Raw genomic sequence first — 15,796 nt, 5'->3', positions numbered from 1 at the left:
CAAAATGCTAAAACTTTGTAATCACTGGCCAGATTTGGTTGAAACTTGGTATGCAGGCTCTTTATAGTGACTTAAGTTACATTTCTTCAAATTGTGGTGAAATTTTGAAAGTTGTATTTTTTGGGCGATTTTCCCGTTTTTTTGTCAAAAAATCTTTTCTGAAAGCACTCATCCCATTGCCTTGAAAACTTGTATGTATGATCCTAGGGTTGGCCTTTGTCAGATTTGTTCAAATTGTGGTGAAATTTTCATATTTGTATTTTGGGGGCAATTTTTCCCATTTTTTGTCAAAAAATCATTTTCTCCCAAAGTATTAGTTGGATTGCTGTAAAACATGATAGTCTTGATCCTAGGGTTGTTTTCTGTCAGACGTGTAAAAGTCATTATGAGATGGAGCATTTCATATTGCTGGGGTATAAGATTAATTTGGACTTGCAATGGAATTTTCTTAGTCAACCTGTAAGAATGCAATGTCATGTGTACTAGTAGTTAGTATCGCTGCAAAATGGGAGGACAGTGTCATTGACACTATTTTTTTTTTGCAAAGATTCATTTAATTTTCATTTATTTGGTAACTGCTTGAAAAGTTGCAAGTGGGAAGTGTAATAAACGTGCCATTGATCTATACATAAAATATTTTAGCATGCTACTAATTTTTCCAAAACTTATAAAATTGAACATTTTTACAGTTTCTGTTCATATTAGGATAGTATGTGCCTTGAAATTGAAAGACTTAATTTTTACTCAAACTTTCCTCTACGAAACTTTTATCCATTTCTTAAATAAAGCAAGAATAAAGATTTTGGGTCACCATGCAAATTTTAGCACTGGAGAAACAAATTACCTAACATTTACTGATATTTGAAATTCAAAATGGCCGCCATCCCTGTGTTAACTCTATGGCAAGAAATTAAATTTTGTATTTTCGTAAATTTACTAAGTCAAAGAGCTGCAGAACAAGCCCCCTCAAGCAGTAGACCAGAGAAGAATTGTAAAATTTTGAGAGGTTACATATTTGTCCCCAAGGCGAACTATGTACATTTTGAAAAATAACCAAATCAACACAGGAATCCAAGCAGATATTACCTGCAGTGTTCTCAGAACCAACAAAACTGTTCCACTTGGTATGTTGATATTGTGCAGTCGTGAGAAATCCTACATTCTGATCTATATGACATTTGTATTGGTAAATTTTCTTGCAGGGTTTATAACATCGGATTTCACATCAGGAAAGGCCTAGGACGTTACTTTGATACCCAGATGGTTACATTTGTACCCAGATACCAGCTCGATAACAGAACGCGGCACAAGTTGGCGTATTCCCAGAAATACTTTGCAGAGAGAAAAGTGAGTAGACACCGTTAGAAATGGCCAGTAGCTGTAATTTTTTGGTAATTTTTTCACAGATTTTGTCATGTGTGTCAACTACAGTTTCTTGTTCTATTCTGCATGTTGAGGTAGATAGTGCATAGCTAAAATTGTCAACTCAGCCCGTACAAGTGTTAAGTGCATTGTTATTGTTGACAAGTGAATTCTGGTTCGGAGCACAATTCAAATGTAGATGATTTTACATAAGGCAGAATAAACAAAATTGTGCTGTTCCGATAACACGACCTACCCTATTTTTTATCTGCCGACCTTAACTTTTTAGAGCTACGTAAACACGGAAGTAAAAAAGAAAAAAAAGTAAAATCACACATTCATTACTTGGTATTTGATATTTGCTTGAACGAGGATATCTTTTATGTTTCTTTATCCTTTTATATGTATGATACATTTTTCTGGAAATGTTGTGGCCAGTGTTTGACTGCCCTGAACCCCAGAAAAATGCATATTTTAAAAATAAAAATATTTTGGAAAAAAAAATTCCGGCCAACCTACCAACCCTATTTTTGAAAACCATGTTCTCGGAAGAGCACAATTATTTTTTTGGCCTAATATATAGACTCTGAGTCGGCAAGCTAATAGTACGTATGTGTTTCGACATGCTTTTGGGAGTAGAACAAGAACTTGGTGTTGAGATGCAAAACAAAGTACTAAAAATATCATCAAAAGTTATTGTAACAACTACTGGCCCTCTAAAAGCAAGTTATTGAATGGTACACAAAATCTTTTATATTCTATCTTTGGAAACACGCTGTTTAAGTATGCTAATGAGCAGCAAAGTGTAAACTTGGTGAAAATCTAAATAACTGCCAGTCAGAATTTGTACATGTTGATTGTGATTTGTAAAGAAACACAACCAAAGACATCCAAGCCAATAATAACTTGTTTTCTTAAATATTACTGCTTGATGAATTACCAAATATTGTTTACATAAATTCCATGCAATACAATACTACAAGAAGACATCTGTATTTGGGTATGGTAGATTGTATCACTAGTTTTGATGTACCAGGTTGCATGGTGTTGTCTATCTATGTGTCCATTGCAAAAAGTTGCCAACCATTACATACTTCCCCTTGGTATTTGATGGACGGTACATCAAAATGTGTTCAAATGCATGTGACATTAAAAGGGTGCGAACCTATTGCGGCGGCGTTCATTGTGTAAGGGGACACCAAACAGGCAACACGCGGACACACACTGTAGAAAATGCCACTTTTTAGTTTTTACCAGCCGCAAAAACCCAGACAGACTGCCAAGCGGTCAGCGCAAAGCTGCTGCCGATCAAACTCTGTGGTTATATTGAAATTCTAACGTGACTGGAAGACGATTTTTTAGGAAATTCTAGCGTCGGTGGTGGGGAATCAATGACCGATAGCGATTTGAACTGTCAATCAAATGCTTGTATAAACTCTGTTTGCAGGATTAGCAGAAGGTGACAAAAGGTTGAGATCAGTTTGTGTAATTAATGTTATAGAAATCAAACATCGTACCGGCCAAGTGTTTGACTGGGAGGAGAACTCCACTAATGCAAGAACCTGGGATTGAAAATTGCGGCTTTAATATCATATGTACACTCATGTAGGCCTTCAACATCTAACTAAATGTGAGCAAAGTGTCATTGACGCTATTTTTAATCACATCCAGGGAACGGACAATGAAAAGATGTATCTCTCAGCCCTGCCAGGATCATCAGTTTATTTCCACTGGCCAAGAGATGACTTGGACAGGTTGTTGTGTGTTAGAATCATGGATATTCCCGACTGTAAATGGTCAGGGGGATTCAGAACGGACAAGACAGTGTCACTCCACATTAATATGAGGTAAATAAATTGCCACTGTATGATGGTCGTGATTTAATGTGATACATCTGCCATCTGGAACATAGATTTTTGCATGCGCTAAAAAGCTATATAGAACAGGTGTTCTGGTACATCGACTCTTTCCAGGCACCCTAAGCGTATTCTGTGTGTGCCTCTGAGCGTCTGCTTTTGTACACTTCAAGGGACCCATTGGGCAATTGCCAGAAGATGCCATAACCAAAGCTCAAAGAACCCATGAAATTTGAGTCAACTAACTCGATCCACCAGCACCATCATTGATATTTTTTCGGCTTTTGTTTTTGCAACTTTGAATTTGTTATGCCTCTCCTGGTGCACAATCACTCATAAAATATGTTTACTGTGGACAAAGTATTGGAAATATACTGAGTCAGAAACATCTTTTCTGTTGGGGTGAATGTACTGATAATGTGTGATATATAAACAAACAAACAAAAAGGTAGTGAACTTTTCATTTTCAATGGTTTGTCTTAGATAAGATGTGAAAAGGGAAGTCTGAACGTTTCCTTTTTGTCTTTTATTTTCATCAGAGGAAGCAATGGAGCCTGTATTCTACTGAATGTTGAGATTACCATGAAGTCAGCTACTTACTTTGTTGTATTCACCGACGCCGACCAATTTCCACCTCCATACAGGATTGTCAATAAATCAGAGGTGAGAAGCAGTGTTGCTGCCAGGACGCTTCCTTGCAACAATGTCCCAAAAACAAAGTCTGTTGTCCCGTATTCTTGGGTGCACTCATGAGTAGACTGTGTTCAATGGGTGTAGTCTGCAAGTAATATCTGTTACTGATGATTGCCTTTGATGAAGAGAGACACAGCAAGACACAGCATGACATGTCTTTCATAAATTAAACATACACAGCCATATAAGGAGGCAAGAAATCTATGATGAATATAACAGAGATCAAATCATGGATTCAAATGCAAATCACAGACTTTTGTTGAGGTCAATCACAGCTCTGCTTCAGTGAAATCAGTGAATCTCCCATACTGCTCAGATGGAGTCAGTGTCACAGTCAAGATCAAATTATTGTTACGCATCAGTGAAATCATTGAATGAGGTCAGATCAATTCTATCACGGAAATCATATCAATGACAGACATGATATGAGGGTCAAATCAATACCACAGATTAGTTGAAAAAAGTGAGTCTGATTTCATCAAATACCAGCTACAGCTTTGATGAAATATGAACATGAAATCATTATTATTTTCACAGGTTTCAATTCTGTACTATCAAAGTGCTGTTGCAGATATGTCTCTAAGGACTATCATAAAACCAAAAACATCAGGTAAAGTAATTACTATTTTTGCTAATATGCAGGGTCCATACGCTCCTTGAAAGTCCTCGAAAAGAACAATAGGAGCAAATTGCTTTAAATTTACTGATATTTGAAAATCAAAATGGCCGCAATCCCTGTGTTAAGTCAACAGGAAAAAATTTAATTTTCAATTTCACAAAAAGAAGAGTTGAAAACTTTATTTACTCCATGAGCTTCAAAATGAGCTCCCACAAGTGGTAGAATCAGAAAAGTGTTGAAAAATTTGAGGTTCCCAATATCTGCCCCCGAGGTGCATTCTACCTATAAGCAAGGCACCTTCCACCAAAATTATAGAGTGCAACATTTTACCAATTTTGTGAATTTTTCTGTCATTTTTTTGACAATTTTGGACCAAATGAACATCCCATTTTATTGGCTTCAGATTTTTATCAAAATTTTAGCAAAATTTAGAAAAAAGTTGACTAATGTATATTTAAATATAGGCGACAAAAATTGACTTTGGCGCTCAAAGGGTTAATCCTCTTTACGTCTAACCCACATGTTCATATCGCTTCTCTGTTTCAGTGCCATATGCCTTGGATGAAAGTATCCTACCTCCCATCATAACACTTGCCGTACAAGGCGGCTCGCAAGGCTCCTACCATATCAACAAATCGGAAGAAGGAGAAAAACTCTTCTATGAAAACTTCATCTATATCGCCTTCCTGCACACATTTACAAAGTATGTAGCGTTTAGTTTATTCATACATCTCAAAAAAATCGAAAGTCTGTCACCAGAGGCTGCTCCCAGTACCCCTCCTCTTAAGAGTGTAAGGGCACCGTCAAGTGTCAGATCTCTAAAATCAACATGTTAAATCCATGCTACAACATTAGTTGATTAATTTCAAACTGTGGAAAAAAAAGAAAATCGGATTTGCTTAAAATAAGTTTTCAAAGTACATAAGTATGAAAATTTACTACAAATTATCAAACGTAGAACTTGAAGTTTTTATAAAGCTCCTATGAGTTAATCATGATAATATCAACATATGGATTCTCTTTCAACATTTGACCTCAAATTTTTCCATAATAATTCAAATGTTATGAAGTTATGTTCATATGGCACTTTTTATTGATCCACAAAGTAGACAAAAAATTATATATACTTACTTGCCAACCCACATTATTTTTACTAGGACACCGGAAGCAGGTATACATCACCATGACGTCATCCCAGAAACAGAGTGTAGACAGCTGGTACTTGATGTATGTGAAGGCAAAGTTGTGCTGAAGAAAAAAGTAAGAATCAAAAGTCAGCTTGTGACTAGAAAAATGAAACATACTAACGCTTTGAGTGCTGTAATTTTCCCAACAAAATTTCACAGTAACTTTTTACCAATTTACATGAATTTGCTGTATTTTATTTTTGTAGTTTTGACCAAATGGCCACTTTTCATTTGCTACAATTTTTGACCAAAATTTTGGGAAAAATCTGAAAAAAATTGTCGACTTCTGAAAAAAGTTGTTGGAGATATATTCCATCAAGGCAACAAAAGTTGACTTTGGCACTCAAAGCGTTAAATGAAACTTTAGGCATGATATGTACATAGAAATTGCATGCAATCTGCTATTGAACAGTGGAGAAAGGAACAGAGAGAGAGAGTATTCCACTCAGCTGTAACTGTTAACGATTTTTTTCAGTACTTTTTGGTTTTAATGTCTACTACAGTTGCTTGTTCTACTCCCCAAAGCATGTTGAGATACACAGTATTCAGCCTGACAATGTAAACTGCATTGTTATTATTGACAACTCAATTCTGGTTTGGACCAGAATTCAAATCTTAACAATGACAGTGCATTTTACATGTATACAGACACTGTTTTGACAAGCTAAATAGTGGGTGGTTCAACCAGCTTTAGCTGAATAAGAAACTGTAGTTGACATTAAAAATGAACACTGAAAAAGTTCTCAAAAGTTACAGCTATTGGCACTTTAATATGTTCACTCAAGATGACAAACAAGTTTCACAGTATTAGTGTTTTCTTAGCTGGCTTGGGTCTTGTGTACTGGTTTCATAAGAGTGTAGGATTTTTTTTCTTCAACACCTGCTAAATATAGAAATCTGCAGGTATAGTCTCCTTACATTGATACAATACTATATACACACCATGACAAAACTATTGTGCATTTGATAACAGACACCAGGTAAGCGATCACAGCTGTGGAGAATGACAAGCAACGGGTTGCTACGACATGAAGGGTCCTCCCCACCGAGAGATCCAAGGAAAACCAGCAGTACTTCCATAGATGGTCTGGTGTTGGACAGTGATCACATCTCATTTTCAGCCAGCTCATACATCCCTCTTACGTTGAGTAAGCCGGATGAACGACGGGGCAGACATCAAACTTGGTTCTTTACTGAAGTAAGGAAAACAGGACTTTCTATTCATTTTCAAACCTTGTACTCTACGAGTATTTTTTGCACACAGTCCATGTAGCCGACAATGAGATGCAAATGATATGCGGTAGAGGTCTCCTCAACTAACTTTCAGCTGGTTGCTCACTTTCTACTATTTTTATAGTATTTTCTACAAAGGCACAGACTTATTCTACCTTCAACTTAAAACTGATAGTGATTTTGTAGCTCATTCTTTTCTATTTTTCATAGTTTTTGGTAGCCGGTAACAGACACTTCGTGTTTGTCGGCTACATGGACGATCTGCCGTATTTTTAGGTATCCAGATGTAGCATGAAAGACTGAAAACATTGGGCGAGACTTGTCATGCAAAAGCTCCCAAACCACTGCACCTACCATCTTAGTATTTGGTTTACAGGTAGACCCAGGGGTTGAGATGTGACATTGTTCAAATGAACATGTCAGTGTCAAAAATATGCAAATGAGGTAAGAAAAGGGGGAAATCCTGCAATGTGCAGGAGTGGTGGTATTAACTGGAACAGCCTACACATCTGAGGCAGAGCTTCTATGACCTTTAACCTATTTGTATGCAGTGTACTTATTATGTGTAGGAGTGGTGGCAGTGACTGTAACAGGCTACTCCACTGACCTTGAGTCATTTCCTGTCATTGTTCATGAACTGATACATATTGGCAGACCTGCTGAAACCATGAACGACTGTGTTGAAACATTCCTCTGCTAAGCCTGTTCCCAAAGTTGACCTCCAGTACCTAAAATTTCAGACCTTATTTACTTTTTTAGTACTTTGTGCCCTGTGGGCACAAGGTACTAATGTGATGGCGCGGCCCAATATGCCCAACATAGTGGGCCGTATGCTGTGGACGCAGGTATCTCAGAAACGCTTCAGTAACTTTTTCTGAAATTTGGTCTTGTGGTCACTTGGGCATGTATCTCAAACGGTCTTTTTTCTTTTTTGATTGAATCATTTTAAAGTCACTTTTTTAGCTTTTTTGTGAAAACCACTATTTTCAATTTTTCCTCAAAACCACTGATTTGATTATTGTGATGTTTGGCATGGGTGTTCGTATAGTTGAAATGCCGTCAGAAATGTTCAAAATTTGGTGATACATGTCTTGTATTATTTTTAAACAATATTTTTATCCATTTTTATTTTATATTTACTTATTTTGACTCGCTTTCGTTAAAGCTATCGTCTGCGCATGCGCACAACTTTAGGACAAAATCTGAGTCTAATCGAATCGGACGCCATCTTGTTTCTCGGTGTGGGCACATTTTTTACGTTGTGAACGTTTCACTGTGTATTTCAATATGTTCTATTGTTATGAAGTTGACAGTGATGCACTTTTTCGGCTGTCGTGTATTTTTGGTACGAAAGCCGCCTTTGATCGACTGAAGAATGATGGCCTCCGTAGGCGATAAACACCGGTACCGGCAGGCATATCAGTTCTACTGAGGAAGTAATCCACTCGCTTAGGGGAGAACCACTTGATTTTTTTTGGGGGGGGAGGTATGGAGGATTTTGAGGAAAAAAAATGTCACCAGGTGAAATAAAAGAAAAAAAATTAAGCCTGTAATGGCTTGAGAAAAAAAAATTCTCATAACAGACAGAAATAAAAAAGGAACTGTCACAATGCAGTTGAAATAAGCAAAATTTTGGAAACTTCATTCTCATGTATTGTTTGCTAGCATGCTGCCATAGGCAGCGCAAATGTTTTCACCACAAGCAATTCTTATGTGTTTTTTTTTCCAGCACTTATGATATAAGCATTCACTCACTACTTTACACCTCAGTGCACTATATGTTTTCCTTCCCTTTCTGACCCAAGAAATCATATTTCAGGTTTCTGTTGCAATATCTCAATGGTACAGGCAATATCTAATGGTACAGGCAATATCTAGATGGGACTATTTGACTTCTGTAAATTGTGAAAATTTAAAACACAAGACAGGAGTCAATAAACTAGTGTTAAAACCAATACATTATTCTCTCAATATGAATATGTTAGAAAGATTACAAGTTGACAATGAAAAATTGAGGAACAACAAATATAATGAAATACAATGTGTGAGCCTTGTTTCTCTGACCACAAAAGATAACATCTCCCTGAGAACTTAAAAGGAATTGACTGTTTTAAAGAAAAGCAGGTATAGTACTGATCACAGTTGATTTGCCAAAAACGTGTTCTATAATTTAAAGTTGTACATATACTAGACTTTCCATTTTGTTTTCATTTGTTCAATGTAAAATGAATATATAAAACCATCCTGTTATATGTGAAACACTGGCTTAAATTTGAAAAATTGCACTGCTACTCCATTTGATAAAAAAAATTGATGCAGGTCTGACAGTTGAAATAAAAAAATGCTGTCTCTCTGACAAAAAAAAAGTTCCCATACCCACTTCCTGCGTACCCCTCCCGGAAATCAAATGGGTCTCCCCTTAATATGCGCATGCGCATATAACAAGTTAGCGTTGTTTTGCAAGGACTTTGAAAAATCAAACTGACACAATCTTGTTTCTTGGTCTTGTGCGAATTTAGACGTTTTAAAGTTTTCAGAGTTATTTTGATGATGTTTTGTAAATATGAAGTTCACAGTGATGGTACTTTTGTTGCTGTCATGTATTTTTGGCACGAAACGCTACTTCGATAGACTGAAGAATGATGGCCTCGGTACTCCCCAGTACCGGCAAATCCATTGCTTTAGCGAGGCAATCCCACTGGCGGCCCCTACTAATAGCTGGGTGAGAGCGAGGGAACGCTCTGTCCTTCTACCTCCATGTCATAACAAACTAGCGTCGTTTTATGTTGATGTACTGTCCTTTCGACACAGCGATAACTTTTAGTTTTCTGTTGCTTATTTTGGGTAATTTCGACAGTTGTGCATTGATTTTGACATCATTGTTGACTTCGATCGCTAGAGACAGTGTGTGCTTATGTTGACCGATTTACGCGCACTTCAGAATCACGGCATAATCCGACATGGTAATTTGACATGATCATCAGATCATACATGATCCCAGATTGCACTTAAGCAAGGTCACGATAACTAATGTTGTTTGTTTCACTGTCGTTTAATACCTATATTTCCACTAAAAGACCATTAGAATTTCCTCCTGGCTACTTTGAAATCATGCATTGGCATGCATGTAGTTGTCAACATCACTGTGCTTGAATGTAGTAGACTCTTACTATGAATATATCGACTGTCACTGCATATTGCATATGTGTGCAAGTCACTCCATATCATATCAAAAAATATAGTATTGCAACGTTTGAGCTGCCAGAAGCCAGAATTTACAGTTTATGAGAAAGTCTTACATGTAAAACTCAGTTCTACTGTGAACAAATGCAAGCTATGTTGTATAACTATCGTGAATAACATAATATTTTTAGCTCATATTTGTTTTATATATAAATACCAAAAAGAGGTTATATGATGAGTCTAAGTGGCGTCTATGTCTGTATATTTGTGGGTATGTGCAGATGTATGTCCGTCACACACAAAGGCTCCCATACCGCCAAAGCTACCGTCTCAGTATTTGGTCAAATGAACACATAAGTGTCAAAAATGTGCAAATGAGGTAAGAAAAAGCGAAATTCTGAAACAGGCTTGAAACAGGCTTACTCCACTGACTTGAGTCATTTCCTGTCATTGTCATTGAACTGTTACATATTAACAGACCTGCTCAAACCATATGCAGTAGAGGGGAGGAAGACCGTCAGTAGAGGGGAGGAAGACCGTCTGTGGTCAAACTAAGGGGGGCTAGCTGCCTTTCTGCTATGCATGTTGCTAAAGTTTCAGACCTTAATTACTTTTGTCATGCTTGTTTTTCTGGTTTAAATATTTCTTGTTGTTTTTCTGGTTGTACTGTGCAGAAATCATTGTCATAACATCAACGTAGAGAATTTTCCTGCACTGAACAGATAGAAACAACATGTATTGTTGATCTTTGGTACCCATACTGGTATGTACCATTTCGATCAAATTTGAGCGACACCGTATAATTGCGGTATTTTTTGTACCTATCACCGTGTCAGAAAATCAGAAGGAACCAACCAGTCAGACAAACTGTGGTCAGGATGATACTGTCCAATTTTAATATTTGTCTCTCGGCACACACCAGATACTCATGACTGTAAAACAACATTTCCATATAATTGTATATTCAGTTTTTATATTTAGTTTGCTTTTCACCATATTGTATGTCCTTCCCTGCACCACATAATTCAAAATTAAATATTGTTTTTGGCATATACATAGTTGAGGGGTAAGCTTATTTAGTCTCATACATTAGAGATGCAGTGTTGACCTACAGAGTCCAAACTTTTTATCATTGTATTGTAGATAGGTGTACTACACTCCAAATACTAAGTACAAGTGTGGTGAGTGTAACAAGCAAATGTTTTTTAGTCAATGGCCCAAATTTATTTTCTATTTGATGGACAATAAATACATGTGTAATCAATGCCAACAATCCAGTTTAAGTAATTTGGTTTAGATTAGCCATTGTCCATTATATTACAATAGTTTGTGGCTAAATTTTCTCCCCTTCTGTATTATATAAGTTCACCGTTTCCTGTTTTAGACATTGTTGATCCTATTGAGTCCCATCTCTTATTCTTAATTCACTTTCATACATATCAAGGTTGTTGATACTTAGAATCCACACTTGAACTTATGCTGGAGCAGTAACCAACCAGTTCAAATAACTTTCATTTATGTCCAAACAATTTGACTTTTTGCCAAATTTCACATTTATGGCAAATAATAAACAGTAAGGAGGTACAAAGGACGTCGGTGCCCCCGGGCCCCATGTTAGTACTTTGTGCCCTGTGGGCACAAGGTACTAATGTGATTGCGCGGCCCAATATGGCCAACATAGTGGGCCGTATGCTGTGGACGCAGGTATCTCAGAAACGCTTCAGTAACTTTTTCTGAAATTTGGTCTGGTGGTCACTTGGGCATGTATCTCAAACGATTTTTTTTCTTTTTTTGATTGAATCATTTTAAAGTCACTGTTTTAGCTTTTTTGTGAAAACCACTATTTTCAATTTTTCCTCAAAACCACTGATTTGATTATTGTGATGTTTGGCATGGGTGTTCGTATAATTGAAATGCCGTCAGAAATGTTCAAAATTTGGTGATACATGCCTTGTATTATTTTTAAACAATATTTTTATCTATTTTTATTTTATATTTACTTGATTTGACTCACTTTCGCTAAAGCTACCGTCTGCGCATGCGCACAACTGTAGGACAAAATCTGAGTTGAAGAATTGAATCGGACGCCATCTTGTTTCTCGGTCTTGGCACATTTTTTACGTTGTAAACTTTTTACTGTGTATTTCAATATGTGCTATAGTTATGAAGTTGACAGTGATGCACTTTTGCGGCTGTCGTGTATTTTTTGGTACGAAAGGCGCCTTTGATCGACTGAAGAATGATGGCCTCCGTAGGCGATAAACACCGGTACCGGCAGGCATATCAGTTCTACTGAGGAAGTATTAAATCCACTGGCCCGTATAGGTCAGAGGCTCACTTAGGGGAGAACCATTTGATTTCGGGGGGGGGGGGGGTATGGAGGATTTTGAGAAAAAAAAATTGTCACCAGGTGAAATAAAAGAAAAAAATTAAGCCTGTAATGGCTTGAGAAAAAAAAATTTTCATAACACACAGAAATAAAAAAGGAACTGTCACAATGCAGTTGAAATAAGCAAAATTTTGGAAACTTCATTCTCATGTATTCTTTGCTGGCATGCTGCCATAGGCAGTGCAAATGTTTTTACCACAAGCAATTCTTATGTGTTTTTTTCCCAGCACTTATGATATAAGCATTCACTCACTACTTTACACCTCAGTGCACTCGATGTTTTCCTTCCCTTTTCTGACCCAAGAAATCATATTTCAGGATTTCTGTTGCAATTCTCAATGGTATAGGCAATATCTAGATGAGACTATTTGACTTCTGTAAATTGTGAAAATTTAGAACACAAGACAGGAGTCAAGAAACTAGTGTTAAAACCAATACATTATTCTCTCAATATAAATATGTTAGAAAGATTACAAGTTGACAATGAAAAATTGAGGAACAACAAATATAATGAAATACAATGTATGAGCCTGTTTCTCTGATCACAAAAGATAACATCTCCCCTGAGAACTTAAAAGGAATTGACTGTTTTAAAGAAAAGCAGGTATAGTACTGATCACAGTTGATTTGCCAAAAACGTGTTCTATAATTTAAAGTTGTACATATACTAGACTTTCCATTTTGTTTTCGTTTGTTCAATGTAAAATGAATATATAAAACCATCCTGTGATATGTGAAACACTGGCTTAAATTTGAAAAATTGCACTTCTACTCCATTTGATAAAAAAAATTGATGCAGGTCTGACAGCAGAAATTAAAAAATGCTGTCTCTCTGAACAAAAAAAAAGTTCCCATACCCACTTCCTGCATACCCCTCCCCGAAATCAAATGGGTCTCCCCTTAATATGCGCATGCGCATATAACAAGTTAGCGTTGTTTTGCAAGGACTTTGAAAAATCAAACCGACGCCATCTTGTTTCTCGGTCTTGTGCGAATTTTGACGTTTTAAAGTTTTCAGAGTTTATTTGATGAGTTTTGTAAATATGAAGTTCACAGTGATGGTACTTTTGTTGCTGTCATGTATTTTTTGGCACGAAACGCTCCTTCGATAGACTGAAGAATGATGGCCTCGGTACTCCCCAGTACCGGCAAATCCATTGCTTTAGCGAGGCAATCCCACTGGCGGCCCGTACTAATAGCTGGGTGAGAGCGAGGGAACACCCTGTCCTTCTACCTCTATGTCATAACAAACTAGCGTCGTTTTCTGTTGATGTACTGTCCTTTCGACACAGAGATAACTTTTAGTTTCTGTTGCTTATTTTGGGTAATTTCGACAGTTGTGCATTGATTTTGACATCATTGTTGACTTCGATCGCTAAAGACAGTGTGTGCTTATGTTGACCGATTTACTAAGGAAGTACGCGCACTTCAGAATCACGGCATAATCCGACATGGTAATTTGACATGATCATCAGATCATACATGATCCCAGATTGCACTTAAGCAAGGTCACGATAACTAATGTTGTTTGTTTCACTGTCATTAATACCTATATTTCCACTAAAAGACCATTAGAATTTCCTCCTGGCTACTTTGAAATCGTGCACTGGCATGCATGTAGTTGTCAACATCACTATGCTTGAAGTAGTAGACTCTTTAATGAATATATCGACTGTCTACTGCATATTGCATATGTGTGCAAGTCACTCCATATCATATCAAAAAATGTAGTATTGGGACGTTTGAGCTGCCAGAAGCCAGATTTACAGTTTACGAGAAAGTTATCTTACATGTAAAACTCAGTTCTACTGTGAACAAAATGCAAGCTATGTTGTATGTAAACTATCGTGAATAGCATAATATTTTGTACCTATCACCGTGTCAGAAAACCAGAAGGAAACAACCAGTCAGACAAACTGTGGTCAGGATGATACTGTCCTATTTTAATATTTGTCTCTCGGCACACACCAGATACTCATGACTGTAAAACAACATTTCCATATAATTGTATATTCAGTTTTTATATTTAGTTTGCTTTCACCGTATTGATTTCCTTCCCTGCACTACACAATTCAAAATTAAATATTGTTTTTGGCATATACATAGTTGAGGGGTAAGCTTATTTAGTCTCATACATTAAAGATGCACTGTCTGTTGACCTACAGAGTCCAAACTTTTTATCATTGTATTGTAGATAGGTGTACACTCCAAATACTATATACAAGTGTGGTGAGTGTAACAAGCAAATGTTTTTTAGTCAATGGCCCAAATTTATTTTCTATTTGATGGACAATAAATACATGTGTAATCAATGCCAACAATCCAGTTTAAGTAATTTGGTTTAGATTAACCATTGTCCATTATATTACAATAGTTTGTGGCTAAATTTTCTCCCCTTCTGTATTATATAAGTTCACCGTTTCCTGTTTTAGATATTGTTGATCCTATTGAGTCCCATCTCTTATTCTTAATTCACTTTCACACATATCGAGGTTGTTGATACCGGTACTTAGAATCCACACTTGAACTTATGCTGGAGCAGTAACCAACCAGTTCAAATAACTTTCATTATGTCCAAACAATTTGACTTTTTGCCAAATTTCACATTTATGGCAAATAATAAACAGTAAGGAGGTACAAAGGACGTGGTGCCCCCGGGCCCCATGTTTCATTCTTATTTTTCTGGTTTAAATATTTCTTGATGGACCAATTCAAACCAAATATGTGCACACTGTCCTTGACAGTATTTTTGATTTATTCATTTACAGGAAGGCTTACACTGTGGACCAGGGTCTGTGAAACTTTTTGTACAAGCCCACAATGGAATTTTGCAAGAAGGTGAGTTTGTTCTCTTCAATTTCCAGTAAAGCAGTTCAACGCTTCTGTAGCCCATAGAAGATGATTTCAATTACCAGGAATAGGATGGTTATTTGATAAAACAGAAAGTGTGAATAGGGTACAACATATCTCAGCAGGTGCATGAGTGTATACTTAGATTATTTCTGAGTTAAAAAGACATTGGCTGTGTTTAAAAACGTGTAATAATTTGTGTAAACTTATGTCATAAGTCAAACTGTATGCCGCAATGAGTGCTTTGCAATAGATTACGTTAAATCTTGAATTGAATTAGACCATGGTAAAAACACACACACACATGCACCAAATGCCCAAAGAAATACTTGTATTTCCATATGTGTTTGTACATGTTTATTTGTTTGTATTGCCATCACATGACCTTGACGGTGTATTGAGTCTGTAGTACACCATTTGTCCT

The 15,796-nt window shown here is 36.7% G+C and overlaps 1 protein-coding gene across 1 annotated transcript in view; it reads left to right on the top strand.

Moving 5' to 3' along the window:
- The window catches only part of LOC139137325 (intermembrane lipid transfer protein VPS13D-like), a 126,765-nt gene that overhangs the window by 75,134 nt on the left and 35,835 nt on the right, over positions 1-15,796 (top strand). Inside the window, 8 exon segments of the mRNA XM_070705359.1 lie at positions 1,203-1,347; positions 3,034-3,209; positions 3,758-3,881; positions 4,449-4,521; positions 5,077-5,233; positions 5,688-5,790; positions 6,691-6,915; positions 15,291-15,360. Coding sequence (XP_070561460.1) covers positions 1,203-1,347; positions 3,034-3,209; positions 3,758-3,881; positions 4,449-4,521; positions 5,077-5,233; positions 5,688-5,790; positions 6,691-6,915; positions 15,291-15,360 — 1,073 coding nt within the window.

Source organism: Ptychodera flava, chromosome 7, assembly GCF_041260155.1.
Source record: "Ptychodera flava strain L36383 chromosome 7, AS_Pfla_20210202, whole genome shotgun sequence".
Lineage (NCBI taxonomy): Eukaryota > Metazoa > Hemichordata > Enteropneusta > Ptychoderidae > Ptychodera > Ptychodera flava.
Note: the sequence above shows the minus strand (reverse complement) of the source record. Positions and strands in the feature narration are given on the sequence as shown.